Source organism: Lepus europaeus, chromosome 5, assembly GCF_033115175.1.
Source record: "Lepus europaeus isolate LE1 chromosome 5, mLepTim1.pri, whole genome shotgun sequence".
Lineage (NCBI taxonomy): Eukaryota > Metazoa > Chordata > Mammalia > Lagomorpha > Leporidae > Lepus > Lepus europaeus.
Window position 1 is genome coordinate 139994386 of NC_084831.1, and position 19942 is coordinate 140014327.

At 58.5% G+C, this 19942-nt stretch overlaps 1 protein-coding gene across 1 annotated transcript; it reads left to right on the top strand.

The window, feature by feature from the left end:
* The first annotated feature begins 1563 nt into the window (after positions 1-1563).
* NOS3 (nitric oxide synthase 3) lies at positions 1564-19837 on the top strand. Its single transcript, XM_062192846.1, has 26 exons — positions 1564-1727; positions 3323-3446; positions 3821-3969; positions 4133-4295; positions 5501-5592; positions 5698-5839; positions 5991-6130; positions 6250-6424; positions 6864-6965; positions 7592-7786; positions 7913-7986; positions 8185-8329; positions 8548-8652; positions 12187-12254; positions 12602-12718; positions 12831-13005; positions 15016-15148; positions 15279-15357; positions 15497-15684; positions 16190-16362; positions 16667-16877; positions 16956-17043; positions 18022-18143; positions 18536-18684; positions 18977-19171; positions 19296-19837. Exons 1-26 carry the CDS (start codon positions 1564-1566, stop codon positions 19455-19457), a joined length of 3630 nt encoding a protein of 1209 aa, XP_062048830.1. The 3' UTR covers positions 19458-19837.
* The last annotated feature ends 105 nt before the right edge of the window (positions 19838-19942 follow it).

Consider the following 19942-nt stretch of genomic DNA (forward strand, 5'->3'; position numbering starts at 1 on the left):
TATCACGGGCAGCACCCTGGGAAAGCTGAGCGCCAGCCCAGTGCGTCGAGGTGGCTTTGGCCTTGGCTGACAGTCTCTGGGAGAGCCAAGGCGTGCTCCGGGAGGTATCTGGCAGCAGCATGGAGCCCAGATGGAGTCAGGCCACAGGAACAGCCTGTGGCCCATGGTGCAGCCAAGACGTGCTGAGGACGTGGGCGTCTCACGGTGGCTGTCGCCTGGGGGTTCGGCCTGAGCACAGGCCTCCTGTCTGTCTCCTCTCGTCCTGAGAGAGGGCAGCACACCACCGGTGTCTGGAAGCAGGCTCCTCTGTTCCACCCTCCACCCTCCACCCTGGGGGGCCCCACCTTGTTGGTGTGACCCCAGAGTTCTCGGCACAACCTGTTCCTTCCGTCCAATCTGCCTGCCACCCCCAGCCCCACCCCAGGCCCAACCCAATCGTATCCTCTGCTGTTTTCCAAAGGAGTCTGGCCAACACAAATCCACATGTTTATTTGTCTGCCTGTCTGCCTCTCCCAGTCGCCACCTCTCCCAGTCTCTCGACTTCCGTTTCTTTCACGCAGTTTCTCTTTGTCTCTGAGGTCTCAAATCCACAAAACTCCAACCCCTGTGGACCCAGATGCCCAGCTCATGGCCTTTCCTCAGCCCTCAGATGGCATAGAACTACAAACCCCAGCATGCACTACCACATGCAGTGCCTGAAGAGTGTTAGTAGGCCCCACCTGCATTCTGGGAATTGTAGTTTCCCCAGCTTCCACACGCTGGCCAGCGTCGAGCTCTCTCCCCATGGGCAGTCCTAGCCTCTACCCCGATTGCCCCCTCTCTCTGCTGACTTGCCACCCCAGGGAAGCATGCGTCATTGAATGACAGGCTGGGGGTGGAGGCCCTGGATGGCAGCTTCCTGCTCTTTTGTGTCCCCCACTTGAGTCATGAGGGGGTTGGGCGGGGGTTCCAGGAAATTGAGGTTGGGAGGGGAAGGGATCCCCTAATGCAACACACAAGGACAAAAGGTCATTGGATCCTTGCTGGGCCTGTATTCCCGAGAAATCACAAGTGGGAGAGTGGTGAAAGAGAGAGCCGGGGTGACCCGAGAGGTCCCTTGTGCTCACTAAGGGAGTGGGGCTCCAACACCCTTGCCACCTTCCACCTGCCCATCAGGAAAAGCTGGCAGGGTAGGTCCAGGGCCTGCTCTGACTAGGCAAGGGCCTTTCTGACCTCTGGTTGTCCCGGCAGCCCACCTGTCCCGGCCGCTGTGCCCCAGCTCCTGCACTGCAGCCCCAGGGCCTGCGGGACACCTGGGTTCCCACTTATCAGCCCTGGCCCTCCTGGCGGAACCCAGACGTCCGGCCCCCCACCCTCTGGGCCAGCGGGCGGGCGTGGAGCCGAGGCTTTAGAGCCTCCCGGCCAGCCTTGTTCCTGTCCCATTGTGTATGGGACAGGGGCGGGGCGAGGGCCAGCTCCAGAGAGCCCCCTCCCACTGTCCCCTCCCCTCGGCCCCCCTCCCCACTTCCTAAGGAAAAGGCCGGGGCTCTGCTGGAGGGAGCCGCAGAGTTGAGGCGCGCTGACATGGGCAACTTGAAGAGTGTGGGCCAGGAGCCCGGGCCACCCTGCGGCCTGGGGCTGGGGCTGGGCCTCGGGCTGTGCGGCAAGCAGGGCCCAGCCTCCCCAGCACCAGAGCCCAGCCGGGCGCCCGCATCCCCACCCCCAACCCCTCCAGCGCCAGACCACAGGTAAGAGCTGCGCGGGCTGTAGACAGACAGGAGGGCAGTGTCAAGGCCCAAAGCCCAGGGCAGGGACAGCTGGAGCCTGCAGCCCGGCCAGGAGGGCCAGGTGGCCAACCCGAAAGGGCTATCAGTGGGGACAGAACAGACGGAGAGGCTCAGAAATGAGGCCAAGATGAGGACGGGCCAGCATCAGGACAGGTGAGTGGGGGGCACTGGTGCTGGCTACAGAGTCAGGCGAGGGTTTGACTGCTGCTCTGCCACCAAAGGCTGTTAGACTTCAAGCAGGTTGTTTAACCTCTCCCAGCCCCCATTTATGTAAAAATGGTAATTCGGACCCCACGAGGCTGTGAGTTTTTAGCACAGGGCAAGCTTTCAACAAACAGCACTGCTGATTATTTCTCTGGCGAAGAAAGGGGGAGGGGCAGGGTCGCCCCAGGAGGGTGAAAAAGTGGGGTGGCATGGGAGAGAGAGGGAGCCGGGCCAGGAAACGTTTAGGTGAGGGCCTGGGAAGACAGAGCCACCAGGCCCTTTTCCCCTGCTCCAGGCCCCAGCATCCTGGTGGCCGTCAGCCCCAAACTGGATCCTGCAGTCTCAGTCTGCAGAGTAGGAGCGTCCTCCCTGGACCAAAAGTCCCTGGAGAGAGGAGGACTGAGGGGCCTGGTGGGGGGCCAAGCAGGCAGCTGGGCTCCAGGGCAGGGCTGAGGGCCCGGGCCCTGCGGCTCAGGCACACCCGCGGCCGAGTCCCTCCCTTCCTCCCACAACTGGCCGTAGGCTCTGGGAGGAAGTGATAAGGACTGGAAGCCTTCCCTTCACACGATGGCCACTGTCAGGAGGGGGTGCGAGTAGGAGAGAAATCAGGACCAAGGACTCCCTCCTGGGGCCTCCCTCCCCTCGGGCGCGCCGGGCTCCATCCTCCTGAAGGCAGATAGGGCTTGAGGACACCAGTCTTGGGCCATTTTCTGTTGCTATTACAAAGTCCCTGAGACTTGGGGCTTTATAAATAACAGAGGCTTATTTTGGCCTGAGGTTGTGGAGCCGGTGTCTGGTGATGACTTTCCTGCTGTCGTAACAAGGCACTGTGACCCAGAGCAAGCTGGCCAGAGAGAGCCCACTTTGATACCAAAGCCACTCGTGCAATAACCCATTAACCTGTGCACGGTTAATCCATCCGCGAGAGCAGAGGCCTCGTAACCCGGTCACCTCCCCCAAAGCCCTACCACTCAACACGGCAGCACTTGGGACAGGTAACCTGGGAGTATATTCAAACCCAGGCAGCACTCCGTCTCCAGAGGAAGGCAGGTGGGCAGCCCCAGGCTTGGCCAAGCCACCAGAAGCCAGACACAGGGGTCAGGCCAACGGGCGCCAGCTGTGCACTCTGTGGCAGAAGCTGTGACTTTTCCAAGCCTTGGGTCCTTTTATCTGTACTGGGAGTAGGGGTGCACCCATTGCCTCCCTCCTAAAATGGTTGTGAGAGACAACAAAAAAAAAGGTAAGGTAGCATTTAGCAGACAAATGATAAACCAGCGAGAACCATTATACTGTAGGCAGGGCCCTGGGCTACCTCTAGGGAGGCCAAACGGAAACAAATCTCTCTCCCACAGCCCCAAACCTAGCTCCAACAGTCCTCCGCTAACTCGGCCCCCAGAGGGGCCGAAGTTCCCTCGAGTGAAGAACTGGGAGGTGGGCAGCATCACCTACGACACCCTCAGTGCCCAGGCACAGCAGGTGAGCCCGGGCCCTCTCCCATGTCTGGGGGGCGAGGTGGGAGACGCCGGCTGAAACTGGTCTCGGGTGGGAGCAGAGCAAGGAAGCTGCACCTTGCTCCGAATCAGCCCCTGGTTTCCAAAAACAGGTGAGGAAAGAACTGGGAAGATCCCGAATAGCTGCAGGCATGCAAGAGGCTTGGGGGGCCCTCTGCCTCTGGCTTTCACCGCAACTCCTGGCCCAAGTTCTGCCCTAAGCCAACTCAGCCTCATCACCATGTCCAGGCTCATAACCGCCCTGGACCCATCCTCCCTCCAAACCCCAATTTCTGCCTCCAAGCCCCCTCCCACCCTGACCTAATGCTGACCTTTATGCTTCCTGCTCCCCTGGCCCAGGACGGGCCTTGCACCCAAAGACGCTGCCTGGGCTCCCTTGTGTTTCCCCGGAAACTGCAGAGCCGGCCCAGCCAGGGCGCTCCACCCCCTGAACAGCTGCTGGTTCAGGCAAGGGACTTCATCAACCAGTACTACAGCTCCATCAAGAGGTGAGGCCTCCCCTGACACCCACAGCCCTCCTCGTCCCACTGAAGCCCTAGAAACATGTGGTTGCCCTCCCCACGTCCCTCTCCCTCCCCAGTCCCCACAGGGCCCCCTCTCCCAGCATTCACAGTACCTGTTTGGCCCACTTTCTCATCCTGTCCTCCCCAGGAGCGGCTCCCAGGCCCATGAGCAACGGCTTCAGGAAGTAGAGGCCGAGGTGGCAGCCACAGGCACCTACCAGCTTCGGGAAAGTGAACTGGTCTTTGGGGCCAAGCAGGCCTGGCGCAATGCTCCCCGCTGTGTGGGCCGGATCCAGTGGGGGAAGCTGCAGGTGTGGCCAGCGGGCACGTGTCCAGGACAGGGCACGGGGACCAACAGGGGAGGGGGTCGGGTAGCTCCTGAGGCTTTCTGGAGGGAAGGGGGTGGTCCTGAACAGCGGGACGGTCCCTGCCTGTTCTCTTAGAGACTGGAAAGGTAAGGGGATCAGCCCCATCCCCGGTGCCCCTGGGGAGCCCTCAGCCCATGAGCTAACATCTGGTGAGTAAGTTCCAGCAGTGCCTGGGCTGGAAGAGGAGAAAAATCTAGAACCACGGAGTGGAGGAAGGCAGCTGAGCAGGGATCCCTGGGTGTCACTGAGGAGCAGGGGCACCTCTGGGTGGCTGCTTCTCCCAGCCCAGTGTTGGCGCCACACCCCCGCTGCTCCCTCCCAGCTCCGCACGACCTCAGCCCCACACGGTCCTCCACAACTGGCCTACACACTCCGTGCTAGTACAGATTCCGGGAGCAGCCTGTGGCCCTGGCATGAAGGAAGCGAGTGACCCACGGAGGAACTGACTTCATGGCCTGGGGCCTCTTAGCTATAACTGGCCACCAAAGAATTTGGAATAAGGCCCACGTGCTCAGCAAACCCCAAAGAAGTCTCCAATAAAATAACAACCATCCTAGCCGACCTTGGCCAACCCTTCAAGTTGTTCAAAGCTTCCGCTCAACTTGAACGCGTTTGAGCCTCCATAATGAGCCTCACTTGCTGCTGGGTCCCTTGCTTGGCCGCAGGTCAGCCACCACCACCACCCCTGAGCCCGGAGCAGGCATGGGACCTCCCAACCTTCCCCAGGGGCCTCGTCTCATCCTAGCATCAGAAGTTGGGCTTGACAGGGTCCCTGGAGGCCAGCCCAATAGCAGTGCTCAAGGACAGCCCGACTCCGACTGGCGCCACCTGCCTTTGCGTAATTCGCCTCTCTGGCAGCCGAAGCCCTTCCCCACGTATCAGGAGTGACTGGGCCCCTCTCTGTACCAGATAGTGAGTCAGCTTCTACAGGAGTGAGGAGGAACCTGCCCCAGCAGGGACACAGGGCAGGAAGGGGGCCTCATGGAGGCAGATGGCCGGCTAGGCGCCCCTGAGAAGAAAGAGCCATGGTGCACAGCGAGTCGCTCCCCCAGCCCCGGCCTCCTTCCCAGCAAGCCACACACCGAGACCCCTCTGGGCTGGCACTCAAGACCACACCTCCACTCTTCCCCCCACCTCGGTGCACTCAGGTCTTCGATGCCCGGGACTGCAGGTCTGCACAGGAAATGTTCACTTACATTTGCAACCACATCAAGTATGCCACCAACCGGGGCAACCTTCGGTGAGTGCCCTCCTCTGCACTGCACCGGACCCCAGCCCGGCCCTAGGCAACAGTGAAGGAGGGGCTCTGACCGGCTGTCCCCTCTCCCTGTCCCCTCCACTTCAGTTCAGCCATCACAGTGTTTCCCCAGCGCGGCCCGGGCCGCGGAGACTTCCGGATCTGGAACAGCCAGCTGGTGCGCTACGCGGGCTACAGACAGCAGGACGGCTCCGTGCGGGGGGACCCAGCCAATGTGGAGATCACCGAGGTGGGGAAGCCAGCAGCATGAGGCATGGGCGTCGGGCCAACGGGGTGCAGGGAACGGGAATAGGGCATTTCTGGTTGAGATGGATGGGAGGTGCCCAAGAAGGGGTTTCCAGGGTGGGCACGGGCACCCACCACTGCCTCGCTCCCCACAGCTCTGCATCCAGCACGGCTGGACCCCAGGCAATGGCCGCTTCGATGTGCTGCCCCTGCTGCTTCAGGTCCCAGACGAGCCCCCGGAACTCTTCACTCTGCCCCCTGAGTTGGTCTTGGAGGTGCCCCTGGAGCACCCTACGTGAGCACAAAAGGGTGGGGTGGCGGTGGCAGTGTGGAGCCCCTTGAGGAGGGGCTATGGTGTGGAGGGGCCCTGGTGCAGGCCCCACAGGACGCTGACCCCACGCCCTGCACCCCCAGGCTGGAGTGGTTCGCGGCCCTGGGTCTTCGCTGGTACGCCCTCCCGGCAGTGTCCAACATGCTGCTGGAAATCGGGGGGCTAGAGTTCCCTGCAGCCCCTTTCAGCGGCTGGTACATGAGCACGGAGATCGGCATGCGGAACCTGTGTGACCCTCACCGCTACAACATCCTGGAGGTGAGAGCCACGCCCCTCAGGCCTGCAGCCTGACCCTCCCTGGGATCTGCAGAATGCCAGCCGCCCGGAATCTGAGCCTCCTGGGCTCCAGGGCTGCTGCTTCAGACAGACCTGAGGACGAGGCTCTGGCACCACAGAGGCCAAGGCAACGAGGCATGCGTGTGTATGTGTGTGTGTGTGTGCGCACGTGCGTGTCCAAGGTTAGGATCTATAGCTTTCAGCAAATTCTCAGAGGGGTTTGACTCAAAAGAGGTAAAGACTCATTTTAGAGATGAGAAACGCAAGCCCAGGACTAAAATGCAATGCCCCAAGTCCTGTTTCCTGTTTGGGATGCTTTTGACCCAGTCCCACATGAGGTGGGTGGGCCTCCCCACATCACCCGCCAACCTCACTCCCCTCAGCCTCTGTCCCTACCTATACCATGAGCACCCTTCCCCAGGATGTGGCTGTCTGCATGGACTTGGATACCCGGACGACGTCGTCCCTGTGGAAAGACAAGGCGGCCGTGGAGATTAACTTGGCTGTGCTGCACAGTTACCAGGTGTGAAGGCCAGACTGGCCAGGAGGGCCTGGAGTTGGAGTGGGTAGGAGAGAGGGAGGTACTTAGAAACCACTGCAGGATTTGGACAGGTGCCCCAACAAGTTCCACAGCCCAAGTGCCATGGGGCACACTGGGCCTGCAGATCTGGAACAATATACGCTACTTCAGGTGCAGTAATACCAGGCCTGGTGTGTGCCAGGAACTCTGCTTCTTGGTGCCTCCTCAGTTACTCTGATTCCCGGGGCAAAAGTTGTGGCACCACCTGGATTCTGGCAACTCTAACACCAGAGCAGAGAGAATTCTTGGTATGAGGAGTGTAATGCATGCTGGGAATATAGTTTAAGGAAACTAGTGCTGACTGAGTAGCTCTATGGGTTCTCACGAGTTTAGGATTTTGGGGGTTAGGGTGGTAATGCATACGGATACCTGAGATCAGGACTGCTATGGCACGTTGAACTTGCACACCCACGCAGGCCACAGTTTGGGGGATGACACTGTAGTTTCAGAGAACGCAGTATACGTTAGACTTGAGCGACCCAGAGTGCAGCGTGCTTTTGGGTGACAGAAGGGAGAACAGGCAGACTCTATGGGCCACATCTGAGCCGAGCCCCCCTCCCCTACCCCAGCTCGCCAAAGTGACCATTGTGGATCACCACGCTGCCACAGCGTCCTTCATGAAGCACCTGGAGAACGAGCAGAAGGCCAGAGGGGGCTGCCCTGCTGACTGGGCCTGGATCGTGCCGCCCATCTCGGGCAGCCTCACTCCTGTCTTCCATCAAGAGATGGTCAACTACTTCCTGTCCCCTGCCTTCCGCTACCAGGTGCCCACCCCAGCCGGCTCCTGCCCACGTGGGCCCAGTGCTCACTAGCTAAGCAGCTCCAGGAACCTCTAACCTTTTGTTTTCTTTACTCATCTCCCCCCACCCCCCCCAATCACTTCCCTGCAGCCAGACCCCTGGAAGGGGAGTGGAGCCAAGGGCACTGGCATCACCAGGAAGAAGACCTTTAAGGAAGTGGCCAAGTGAGTAACCTAGAATCACCACCCTTCCCCAGTGCGCACCCTGGGGGACCCAGCCCAGCAGCGGTCTAGGCCCACCACCCCAAAACCTTGCTGTGATGGGGTTTGGACCCCTGCCCAGGGAGGCCCCCTAACCCAGTGCACCTGGGGAGGTCCCGCCTCTGTGCCCCTGGGATGCCCTCACTCAACCCTCGCCTGCAGTGCAGTGAAGATCTCTGCCTCACTCATGGGCACAGTGATGGCAAAGAGAGTGAAGGCCACGATCCTGTATGGCTCCGAGACTGGCCGGGCCCAGAGCTACGCGCAGCAGCTGGGGAGGCTCTTCCGGAAGGCGTTCGACCCCCGGGTAGGGCTGAGCCCACAGGGGCAGGGACCTGGAGAGGGGCGGGGGTCTGTCAGCACCTTCAGAGGTGCCCGGGAGAACTGGAGAGGGTCACAGGTGAGGACTCATAAAGAACCTGGGAATCCACAGGGATTTCAGGAATGGAGTCCGGCCTGAGGGAGGAGGCCCAGGCAGCAGGTGCCAAGAGTCCCCAAGGACACCTGTCTTCTCCTTGCCCACAGGTTCTGTGCATGGACGAGTATGATGTGGTGTCCCTCGAACACGAGACGCTGGTGTTGGTGGTGACCAGCACTTTTGGGAATGGAGATCCACCAGAGAATGGAGAGGTGAGGCCTTGGAGGACGGGGCCCCTGTGAATGAGGAGAGACTCAACACTGGGGTGGCTGGACAGGACCTCCCCCCCCACAATCCAGATGGAAAGTGGAGATGTTGAGAGGAACCCCAGGATGGGAGCGCACCTGCTGCTGGGGCCCTCAGCCTGCACGAGCCACAGCCCAGGCTCACCTATATGGCTGCCCACAGACACAGCCCTGCTTAACTGGATGCCCCTCGGTCATTTCTGTTAACAGAGCAAGTTTTTAATATGAGGAAGGCACTTCCCAGCTGGCCAAAGAGGTTAGGCTGCTCCAGGAGTTGACAAATGAAAAGAGCAGAGAGACTCCACTTAATACACAGTGTTGGTTATTTTTCCTTTTAATTTCTTTTCTTTTTATTTGAGGCAGAGAAAAAGAGAGAGGGCAACAGACAGAAAGAGGGAGAGAGCTTCCATCTGCAGGGTCACTCCCCAAATGCTCATTAAGAGTCATGTCGAGCCAGGAGCTGGAACTCAGTCCCTACTGCCCCACCTCTCTTCTCAACACAACTGTCTAGATGCCAACACAAATTAGATAACTTCACGTGTTCAACACAAAACTACACCTCCACCACTGGACATGTATTGGTAGCCATTATCTTTCAGGCAGAAGCCTGTCTAAGTTGCCCCAAGCTATCTTCGTTTCTGGCCTCTTATCTGCTCTCACTCCTAGGTGTCACAAGGCTTATTAGCAGTAAGTACCTCCTGAAGTCAGTCAGTACCCTACAGCAAGTGCGACACCTGACAGAAGTCTGCTCTTGGCCCTCCTGTCCCTTTCAGCCCTCATTCTGATCTGCCTGTTACAAGAAGCTAGCACATCTGTCCAGCGTCTGGTGGCAGCCTTCTCGCTGCACCACAACACGACAGAGGGCATCACACAGTGAGACAGAGGAAGTCTGCCAGGAAGAGCCCGCCTCAATAACGAAACCACTCCCTGATAACCCCATGAAATCCATGAGCGGATTAATCCATTCCTGCAGGGATAGCCCTCATGATCCAATCCCCCTCCCCACCCCCACAAAGGCCCCACTTCCAAATACCATTAACTTTGGGGATTAAGTTTTCAAAACATTAATTCTGGGGGTCAAACAGTCACATCATAGCAGCACCATCGATTAACCCTTTGATAAGCATAAAAGTAGTGTATACACTCGTGCGAGCCCTAACAATATATAGAGCACTTCCATGGCCCTAGAAGCTTCTCTCCCAATTCCCAGTCATCTCCTCCCTGACCTGCCTCCCTACCAGAAGTAACCACTGCTGTGACTAGTTCCACCTGCTCTATCACGTCGTAGGAATAGAGGCAGGCAGTATTACGGCTTCTCCATCTGTTTTCAAGATTCACCCATGCTTTGCATGACTCGCTATTCCATTCCTTTCTACTGCTGAGTAGCGTCCATTGCATCAATATCCCGTTTGTTTACCCATTCTCCTGTTGATAGACACTTGGGCTGTTTCCAGCTTGCAGCTATTATGAATAAAGCTGTTGTGAACATTCTTGTACCAGGCTTTTGTAGCCTTATGTTTTCATTTCTCTTAAATAAATACCGAGGCGTGGAATTTCTTGGTCACAGGCTAGATGCATGCTTAAGTCCTTTCTTCTTTTAAATAAAACTACTGAACAGCCAAACAGACTGCAGTGTACCCATTAAGATCTGTGCACTTCAATGTCTGTTAGGTTTACCCCCAACTTTTTAAAATGGAGCAAATCTAGGAATACATTCCATGGGAAATGGGATATATTCAATAAAGATTAAAGGAAAACTCACAGCGGTATTATAGCTCATAGTACCATGAACTGGAAAAAACTCAAATGACTATCAACAATAGACTTAATAAGTAAATAGTGGAAGCTCAGATCCAATACAGCAATCAGGTGAACAAATTACAACCGCATGCAATACAATGAACCTCACATGTGAAGTAAAGGAAGCCAAGCACAGAAGACATATGAGGGCTCTTCAGAGAGCTTAGGGAAAATGCACATTGTCTTTTACTAATTCCATTTTCCACCAACCTTTTGAAGTGTCCTCACACTGTAGGATTCACCTTCTTACAGAGCTTAGTAATAGGCAAAACTAATCCCTGATGTCAGAAAGCAGAAACATGGTTAGTCACCCCAGGACGAGGTGAGGGGCTGTGGGGACTTGCAGGGGACACACAGGTGAGTGCTGGGGTGCTGGTAATGTTTGCTTTTTCTTTTTTTGAAGATTTATTCTATTTATTTGAAAGAGTTACAGAGACAGGTAGAGAGAAAGGCCTTCCATCCGCTGGTTCACTCCCCAAATGGCTGCAATGGCCAGAGCTGAACTGATCTGAAGCCAGGAGCCAGGAGTTCTTCTGGGTCTCCCACATGGGTACAGGGGCCCAAGCACTTGAGCCATCTTCCACTGCTTTCCCAGGCACATTAGCAGGGAGCTGGATCCGAAGTTGAGCAGCCGGGTCTTGAACCGGCATCCATATGGATGCCAGTGCTGCAGGCTGGGGCTTTAACCCGCTACACCACAGCGCCAGCCCCAGTAATGTTTCCTGATGGAATGCCGCTTGCATAGGGGGGATGTTGGATTTGTGAAAATATGTGTGTTTTCTGGATATAGGTTATACTGCAAGATAATTCAAAAATGAAATTCAAGTCATAGATGCCAATTATGGTGAACATACAGAACCAGCACTCAAATACCTCCACCGTTAGCACTGGGAGGTTATTTCCCGGTAGCTTTGTTCTATGGGAAGGTTTGTTTCATGTCATTCTAAGCTATTTTCATGGCAGCACATAGCGGTGGTGCCTTCTGAGGAGGCTGCCTAACGACGCCCTCCAGGGACCAGCGTCCGCAGAGAGAATGTAAGGCGAAGTCCACCCATGAGAACTGGCTGAAGCATTAGACTGATCACAGCCAGTTTTGACATGGCTGAGGCAGCGCCACCCCCTGCCCTGCTGCTATAACCATCATCTGACTACACCAGCAGCAGCCCCACTGCAGACCTCCCAACAGAGAGATGCAAAAGAGCATGCAAGGCGCATGGATAACTGTGAGCACTGTGCACAGACCGCCCAGGTCTCTGTCAGTCAGAGGGAAGGCACACGCCACGGTGGACACGAGTGCTGGACTGTGATGTAGCCATTAAATGAGTGAGGTCGATCTTGATGTGTTGACCTGGAAATTTCCATGAGAAGTGATTGACAGAAACTGGCTAAACCTAGCATGGTCACATTGTTACCGTCTTTAAAAGACCATCAACACACAGATGCGTGTGAGTAAAACAAAACGGGCTAGAGTTCCCTCCTGTAGCACACACACCTCAGATGCTAAGACGGGCAGGGTAAGGTGGCCTTTCTCTCTTACTACTGTAATGTAATTTTTCAAATAGGCCTCTTTTGAAGTGTTCAAAACACATAAAAATTAAGAGTTACAAGTAAATAAGAACCAGCCTGGTGTGGTTTTAGGCTTCTGTATAGTCTGAGATACAACAGAACTAACCGCGATGCAAACACCTCCCCTCCCGGCAGAGTTTTGCGGCAGCCCTGATGGAGATGTCCGGCCCCTACAACAGCTCTCCGCGGCCAGAGCAGCACAAGTGAGTGTGGGCAGGTGGGAGACCGGTAAGGAGAGGGGCTCTGAAGGGCTCCCCTCTGTGCCACAGTTGTTTTCCCCATAAGCTGGAGGGCAGGAGGAGGAGGGCTGAGCCCCCATCACAGCCTCAGGGGGCCCTCCCTCCCTGGGGACCTGTCCACTCCCAGGCCCCAGATTCTAAGAGGCTGGAACAGCCCTGAGGTCCCTTCAGAGAGGGAAGGGAAGCAGAGCAGCCCCCCACCCCCCACCACCAGCCCTTCCCAAGAGCAGGGCGCGTCCCACCCCAGAGGCAGAGAGCCTTAGATGTGTTTCCCGCTCCCTGTGACACCCCCCTCTTTGCTCTCTTACCAGGAGTTACAAAATCCGCTTCAACAGCGTCTCCTGCTCAGACCCGCTGGTGTCTTCTTGGCGGCGGAAGAGGAAGGAGTCAAGTAACACAGACAGTGCGGGGGCTCTGGGCACCCTCAGGTCTGGCCACCCTGATGGGGATCAAGGGGGGCACACTGGGCGGGCAAGTTGGCTGGGCAGATGGGGGCTGGGTCGGGGGCTCCAGTGGCAAATGCCCTGCCCTGCCCGCCAGGTTCTGTGTGTTCGGCCTGGGCTCCCGGGCATATCCCCACTTCTGTGCCTTTGCTCGTGCGGTGGACACACGGCTGGAAGAGCTGGGCGGGGAGCGGCTGCTGCAGCTGGGCCAGGGCGATGAGCTCTGCGGCCAGGAGGAGGCCTTCCGCGGCTGGGCCCAGGCCGCCTTCCAGGTGAGCCCCTTTGCCTGTCCCCAACATCTGCCCCATCCAACCTGCCAGCCCCCTTCTGACTCATGCCACAGGCAACACATCCCCTCTGTGCATTCACTTCCTTTTTTTTTTTTAAAGGTTTTTTTTTTTTTTTTTTAAGATTTATTTTCTTTATTTGAAAGGCAGAGTTACAGAGAGAGGGAGAAATAGATATTTTCTAGCCGCTGGTTCTCTACCCAAATGGCTGTAACCACCAGAGCTGGGCCAGGTGGAAGCCAGGCTCCTGGAACCCCATCCAGGTCTCCCACGTGGGTGCGGGGGCCCAGGCACTTGAGCCATGTTCTACTGCTTTCCCAGGCACATGAGCAGGGAGCTGGATTGGAAGTGGAGCAGCCGAGACTTTAATGGTGCCCATAAGGGATATGGGAGTGAGGCAGCAGCTTAACCCCCGTGCCTTCCCTCCCTACCCCTGCACTACTGAGGACTGAGATGCTCACTGCTGCCCCGACTCTGTCTAGGTTTCTGGTCACTTGCTGCTCCTTCCAAACTCCTCCCTCATTTCGTCCCAGCACAGCCAGTCCTGTTGTCTCAAGTGGTGGACAGTTTGGCCCTGTGAACCACAGAGGTGCCTGGCCCCAGCAGCACAGCTGAAGGGAGCAGGCAGGATTGAGGTCAGACAGAGGTGAGGGCTGAAGCTGATGCCAGCACAGAAACCCCAAAAATCTGAAGCCAGAGCAGCCGGGGCAGTGCCTGGACAGGAAGGGGTGGTCTGAAGCCAGAGGAGGGTGGAGGGTGCCAGGGCTATGACTCTCTAAGCCTGCTCTTCCACAGCAGGCAGCTCTGCCTGTCTGGGGACTATTGCTGGAGCTGAACAGACTCCTTCTTGCCAGTGCTGCCTGTCATTCTTCGGCACAGTGCCACCCCCCAGAGCCCAGAGCTGGTTAGGACCGATGGGGAAGAGGAGGAGGGTGTCCCAGGATGCAAGGGGATGGGGAAGGCTGCCTGGTGGAGGGGGCAGGGTCTGCTGGGGAGGGGGCAGTCAAGCTGGAGCAAAAGGTCCAAGGGGGGTGGAAGATAAGAGTTGAGGAATTTGGACAAAAGGAGCCCCCAGGAGCTTTGGGGTAAGGGGAGACTACAATGTAGTTTCAGGAACACTACAGTGGAGGTGCAGGATCAATCAGAGCACGACCAAACTAGAAGCAGGAAGAACGAGCCAACAGGGGTGGTAGCAGTGGCGTAAGGAAGGAAAGGAGGGGGCCATGGGAGGAAGGAAGAGATATAAGACTGTGCACACACCACAAAAGAAAGATTAACAGGAGCTGGTGATAGGGGCTCAGCCAATCAGAGATGAGCCCTGGGCTGCACGCCTGGCTCTGGCCTGTTTGCTGGACGTGTGCCTGACCAGAACAGATAGGATGTGCAGCCTCCTGGGAGTCCTGCCCCATGGGACACCCCACCACCACCAGAATCCTGTGTCCCTCTCTTGGAGCACCTGCGAGCTATGCACACTGTGCTAAAGGTTCCACCTGAAGTCTCTCGCTGAATCCTCACCAGAACCCAGCGAGAAATAAAGATGGGGAAAGTTGGGCTGTGAAATTCAAGTTCAGCAGGCGGGATGTGAATTCGGGGACACAGACGCCTTCACTGAGCTACCATAAGCCAAGCACCGTGCTCTCTGGGATATGGGATTGATAAGGAACCATTGGGTGTGACAAATCAATAGTGTGCAGAGGAGTGGCAGGCAGTGTCCCTGGGCCCAGCAACCAAGCCAGAAAATGGACTAGAGGGCAAGGTCAGTGCTGGTCTCAGCCTCAACTTCCCTCCCACCGCCGCCAGGGCTGCCCACCCCACAGGAGCCAGTCTCAGACAGGCCTCTTAGGCTCCTGAAAGTCACCCAGGAACGGAGGGAGGTGACCAGGGAGCCATCAGGCCCAGCTCTACCTCCACGTCACCCCCCCACACGCATGGGGGCTCATTAGGGCTACCCCCCAGGGACAGAAGGTCCTCCGCCCTGACTCTCTAATCCCCCAGGCCTCCTGTGAGACTTTCTGCGTGGGAGAGGATGCCAAGGCTGCTGCCCGGGACATATTTAGCCCCAAAAGGAGCTGGAAGCGCCAGAGGTACCGGCTGAGTACCCAGACCGAGGGCCTACAGTTGCTGCCAGGTATGGCCCTGATTTCATCCTGGGACTACTGGTTCTCAGGGGTCCCTGGGGCCCCAGAACTGACCCATCGAAGGGCCAGGCCCTTCTCCCAGTTCAGGCCCAGTCGCCTCTGCCCCCTCTTTCCCCCCAGGTCTGATCCACGTGCACAGGCGGAAGATATTCCAGGCCACAATCCTCTCAGTAGAAAACCTGCAAAGCAGCAAATCCACGTGAGGGAACCTGCTTGCCCCACCCTCCCGCCCTGTGCTGGCCCCTCCGTGCCCAGACCCCGGTGTCCTCTCCTCCTACATTCTCTCCTTGCTTCTCCCCTCCACGACCCCTAAAACTGCTCCCTGTCTGCACCCACAGCCGGGCCACGATCCTGGTGCGTCTGGATACTGGTGGCCAGGAAGGGCTACAGTACCAGCCAGGGGACCACATAGGAGTCTGCCCACCCAACCGGCCTGGCCTCGTGGAGGCGCTGCTGAGCCGTGTGGAGGACCCGCCGCCACCCACGGAGCCTGTGGCAGTGGAGCAGCTGGAGAAAGGCAGCCCTGGTGAGAAAGCCTGCACCTGCCCCAATCAGGCTGGCCTTAAGCAACCACCCCGTCCCCAGCGCCCCACTGCTGGTGCCCAGCCAGCCGTGCCATCCTTGCCAGGTTGGCCTTGTCACTGGGTGATTCACAGCCCCCCACCTCCCACACCATCAAGAGGTGGCCCCCTCCCTCTGGGATCCTTCCAAAGGCTCCCCCAGGGCAGTCCAGCTTGCTCTGTAGGCAGCACCAAAGGGATCTGCTGCTACGTCATGCCTGGGGTTAAGAAAGGTTGGGGACACTGGGGCAGAGAAGCCCGAGGCCCACTCAGTCCAGCCAGGGGGTCCCTCGAACACTGGAGACCACCTAACCCTAACCCTAACCCTAACCCTAACCCTAACTGGAGACCACCCAGATAGGCAGGTTCTCTGATGAAACACGAGGCATGGTCAGTTCCCAAAAAGCAAACATCAGCCCACACGATGCAGGCGGCCTCCTCCTCAGAGTTCCCTGTGTACCCCCTCCCCAGGTGGCCCTCCCCCAAGCTGGGTGCGGGACCCCCGGCTGCCCCCGTGCACGCTGCGCCAGGCTCTCACCTTCTTCCTGGACATCACTTCCCCACCCAGCCCTCGACTCCTTCGACTGCTCAGCACCCTGGCTGAAGAGCCCAGCGAACAGCAGGAGTTGGAGGCCCTCAGCCAGGTGGGGCCCCATCAATCAGAAAGTGGGGACTAACACGCAGGATGAGCTGGAGGGCGGGGGTCCTAGTGGCAGGAAGCCCCCGTGTAAGGTACTCCCTGGACTTTCCTCTCCTGGTTAACATGGTGCTTTAAGACCCAACTCCAGGGTGCTAACTCGCATTTGGAGCCTAGGGTATTAAAGAAACACTTTTGGCGTGCACTGAGGCGGCAGAAAGCCAAAGGCAGCTCGGCTGAGAAGGGGCCAAGGAGGTCGGCTGGCAGGCAAGGCTGTGGGGTTCCTAGCCCATTGCATCCTGCCCTGCCAGGACCCCCGGCGCTACGAGGAGTGGAAGTGGTTCCGCTGCCCCACGCTGCTGGAGGTGCTGGAGCAATTCCCGTCCGTGGCACTGCCTGCTCCCCTGCTCCTCACCCAGCTGCCCCTGCTGCAGCCCCGGTACTACTCAGTCAGCTCGGCACCCAGCGTCTACCCAGGAGAGATCCACCTGACTGTCGCTGTGCTGGCCTACAGGACCCAGGGTGAGGCTGCGTGCAGGGCGGGTCTGGCCTCAGCAGAAGCGGGACAGCCCCTCACTGGCCTTTCCTCCCATCCCCTAGATGGGCTGGGCCCCCTGCACTATGGAGTCTGCTCCACGTGGCTGAGCCAACTCAAGGCTGGAGACCCCGTGCCCTGCTTCATCAGGGGGTAAGTGAGCCCTGTGGGAGGGAGAGAGCTGTCGAGAGGGCGTAGCTGTCTTGCTGTCCAGGCGAAGTGAAGGTGCCACAGGTGTGGCTGGGGACATAGGAGGAGTCAGTGGGGGCTGCACAGGGCCAGGGTTCTCACCCTGGGGGGAGGGAGGTGTTATTGGAGGCATGGGGGACCCCTGTGACACGGCAAGGATGGAGTGTCGCTAGGTCACTTCAGAGCTGATGGGGACTCAGGGCCCTGTCCTGAAACCTCAGCCCCGGAGACAGCTGCGATCCCATTAGCAGGTCCTCTTGCTTTTGAAAGCGTGGTTTCCATGTCTCCCTCTACGTCCTGGGCTCCATCTGAAGGTGGAAAGCATGGCCTCTGGGAACAGTGGTCCCTGATTCCCCCTCAATCCAGAGAGAACGAGCCAGAGCAAAGATCACTCCTGGTCACACTGATGCGGACTCGGGAGACCTGGCCCTCGTGTTGCGTCCAGAAGTCTTACCTCTGCCCCAGCAGCCCAAAGTCTCAGGTCCCAGGATGGCACCTGCTAGGCCTGGTCACCCAGACCCAGCCAGAGGGCTAAAACCGTACCAATCAACTGAATACCAGCCAAATGCCAATACTGAGGCCATTGTTTAAAACCAACACCGTCAGTGAACCCATTGTAAACCAAAAGTCTGTCCCTTCCCCTCACCCCCATATTTCCTAACTTTCCTAAGCTGAGATATACAAGCATTCTCCAAGCCGAATCGAGCTGTTTCCTTTGGCCCAAGCTCCAGAAACCAGAGATGCAGGGAGTTGCCGCTGGCTGGCTGTTCTTTTAACAAACACACCACGCTTACACCACCAGCCAGACCCTGTTCTAAGGCCTTCACAAGTATGGACTTCTTTCTCGGTGGAAACTGGGTTCTCTCTGTATCCCGCCTGCCTGAGGCTGGCAAAAAGGAGGAGAGTGGGGGTGGGGGCTCTGATCCAACGTCTCTTCCCTAGGGCTCCCTCCTTCCGGCTGCCACCTGACCCCAGCTTGCCCTGCATCCTGGTGGGCCCCGGCACCGGCATCGCCCCCTTCCGGGGGTTCTGGCAGCAGCGCCTACACGACATTGAGAGCAAAGGTGAGGCTGGGGGCGTGCGGTGGGAGGGAGTCACACCATCTAGGGACAAAGGCAGGTGGGGAAGAGGCCAAGGACGCCACAAAGGTGAAGAGAAGCTCATTAGCACAAAGGGGTACCTGGGGGCCAGGGCTGGGCCCTGTTTGGCTTCCTGGTGCCTGATGGAGGCTGGGACGTGACAAAGGGTGCTAATGAGAAGCCCTACAGGTGAGGGACAAGGAACCAGGGAAGCCGCAGGGCCTCTGTGGAAGCGTCCTGCACGCTCCTGGAGGCCCAACAGCCCCAAACAGCGGATGCTTCAACTCAAAAGGCTAACCTGTCAACCTGGGCATTGGGTGGCCAGTGGGAGGCACTGCCAGGGCCGCGCCCTCCCAAGCCGCCTTGTCGCCTTGCAGGGCTGCAGCCCGCGCCCCTGACTCTGGTGTTCGGCTGCCGATGCTCCCAGCTAGATCACCTGTACCGCGACGAGGTGCAGGACGCCCAGCAGCGCGGAGTGTTTGGCTGCGTCCTCACTGCCTTCTCCCGGGAACCCGACAGCCCCAAGGTGCGCGACCCTCAGGGCGCCGAAGGGACCTGATAGGGAGAGAAGGAAGGAGCGAGGCGGTCCAGCTGAACGTGCCCGGCCCCGGCCCCGAACCCGAACCCTCTGCTCCGGCCCAACAATGCTCAGACACCGCGCCCACCCAGCTGGCGCGCACGGCCCCCGGCGAGCCGCCCCTCGTCCCGCCCCCTGCTTGGCTCCGCCTTCCTAGACCCCGCTCCGCGGCAGGCAGGACCCCCGCTCACCGCGCAGACGTCTCACACCCCACGCCCGCCCCCATCCGGCCTCCCCTCAGACCTACGTGCAGGACATCCTGAGGACCGAGCTGGCGTCTGAGGTGCACCGCGTGCTGTGCCTCGAACGCGGCCACATGTACGTCTGCGGCGATGTCACCATGGCAACCAGCGTCCTGCAGACGGTGCAGCGAATCCTGGCCACCGAGGGCGACATGGAGCTAGACGAGGCCGGTGACGTCATCGGCGTGCTGCGGGTGCGGAGGGGGCGGGGCCCGAGCCGGGGCTGGGGGCGGGGCCCGAACCGGGGCTGGGGGCGGGGCCCGAGGCGCGCCTCGGAGCCCGACTCGGGTTCTGATCCGCTGAGCTTCTTCCCGGCAGGATCAGCAACGCTACCACGAGGACATTTTCGGGCTCACGCTGCGCACCCAGGAGGTGACAAGCCGCATACGCACCCAGAGTTTCTCCTTGCAGGAGCGGCAGCTGCGGGGCGCGGTGCCCTGGGCGTTCGACCTACCCGGCTCCGACACCCCCGGCCCCTGAGAGCCCTCCCGGCTCTCCACACTGGTTCCCAGAGAGAGCAGGGCCGGCCAGCGCCCTCCCCTCCCGAGTGCCTTCCCACGTGTGCGGGGGCAGCTGCTCAGCTTTATTCTCCCAGGAATGGGCCAAATGCGCTCGCTCGCTCGCTCCCTCTCGCCCCTGGCCTGGGCATCCCTAAACCTGGCAGGCCCCTCCCAGCAGCTGTTTGCCAGGGCCTACCATACCCATTCCGTGAGCTCCTAGGTGAAGTTTAGCTCCCCCTTCCGTTTCTCGGGAGTATCTTACCCTCAAAGCCTAATCTCTAAATCATTCAGATATTTATTATTGTTGAAGATTTACGGGAAGAGACTGTGCCTGGTGTTACGACAGCCACTGACGCCTAACCCCAGCCCCTGTGAATTACAATTGTAAAATGACAACTTTTGTGTTTTAACTCGGGCTCATAGGGGAGTGGGGAGTCTTTGCCCGGGAGTGCCACGTACCCCACG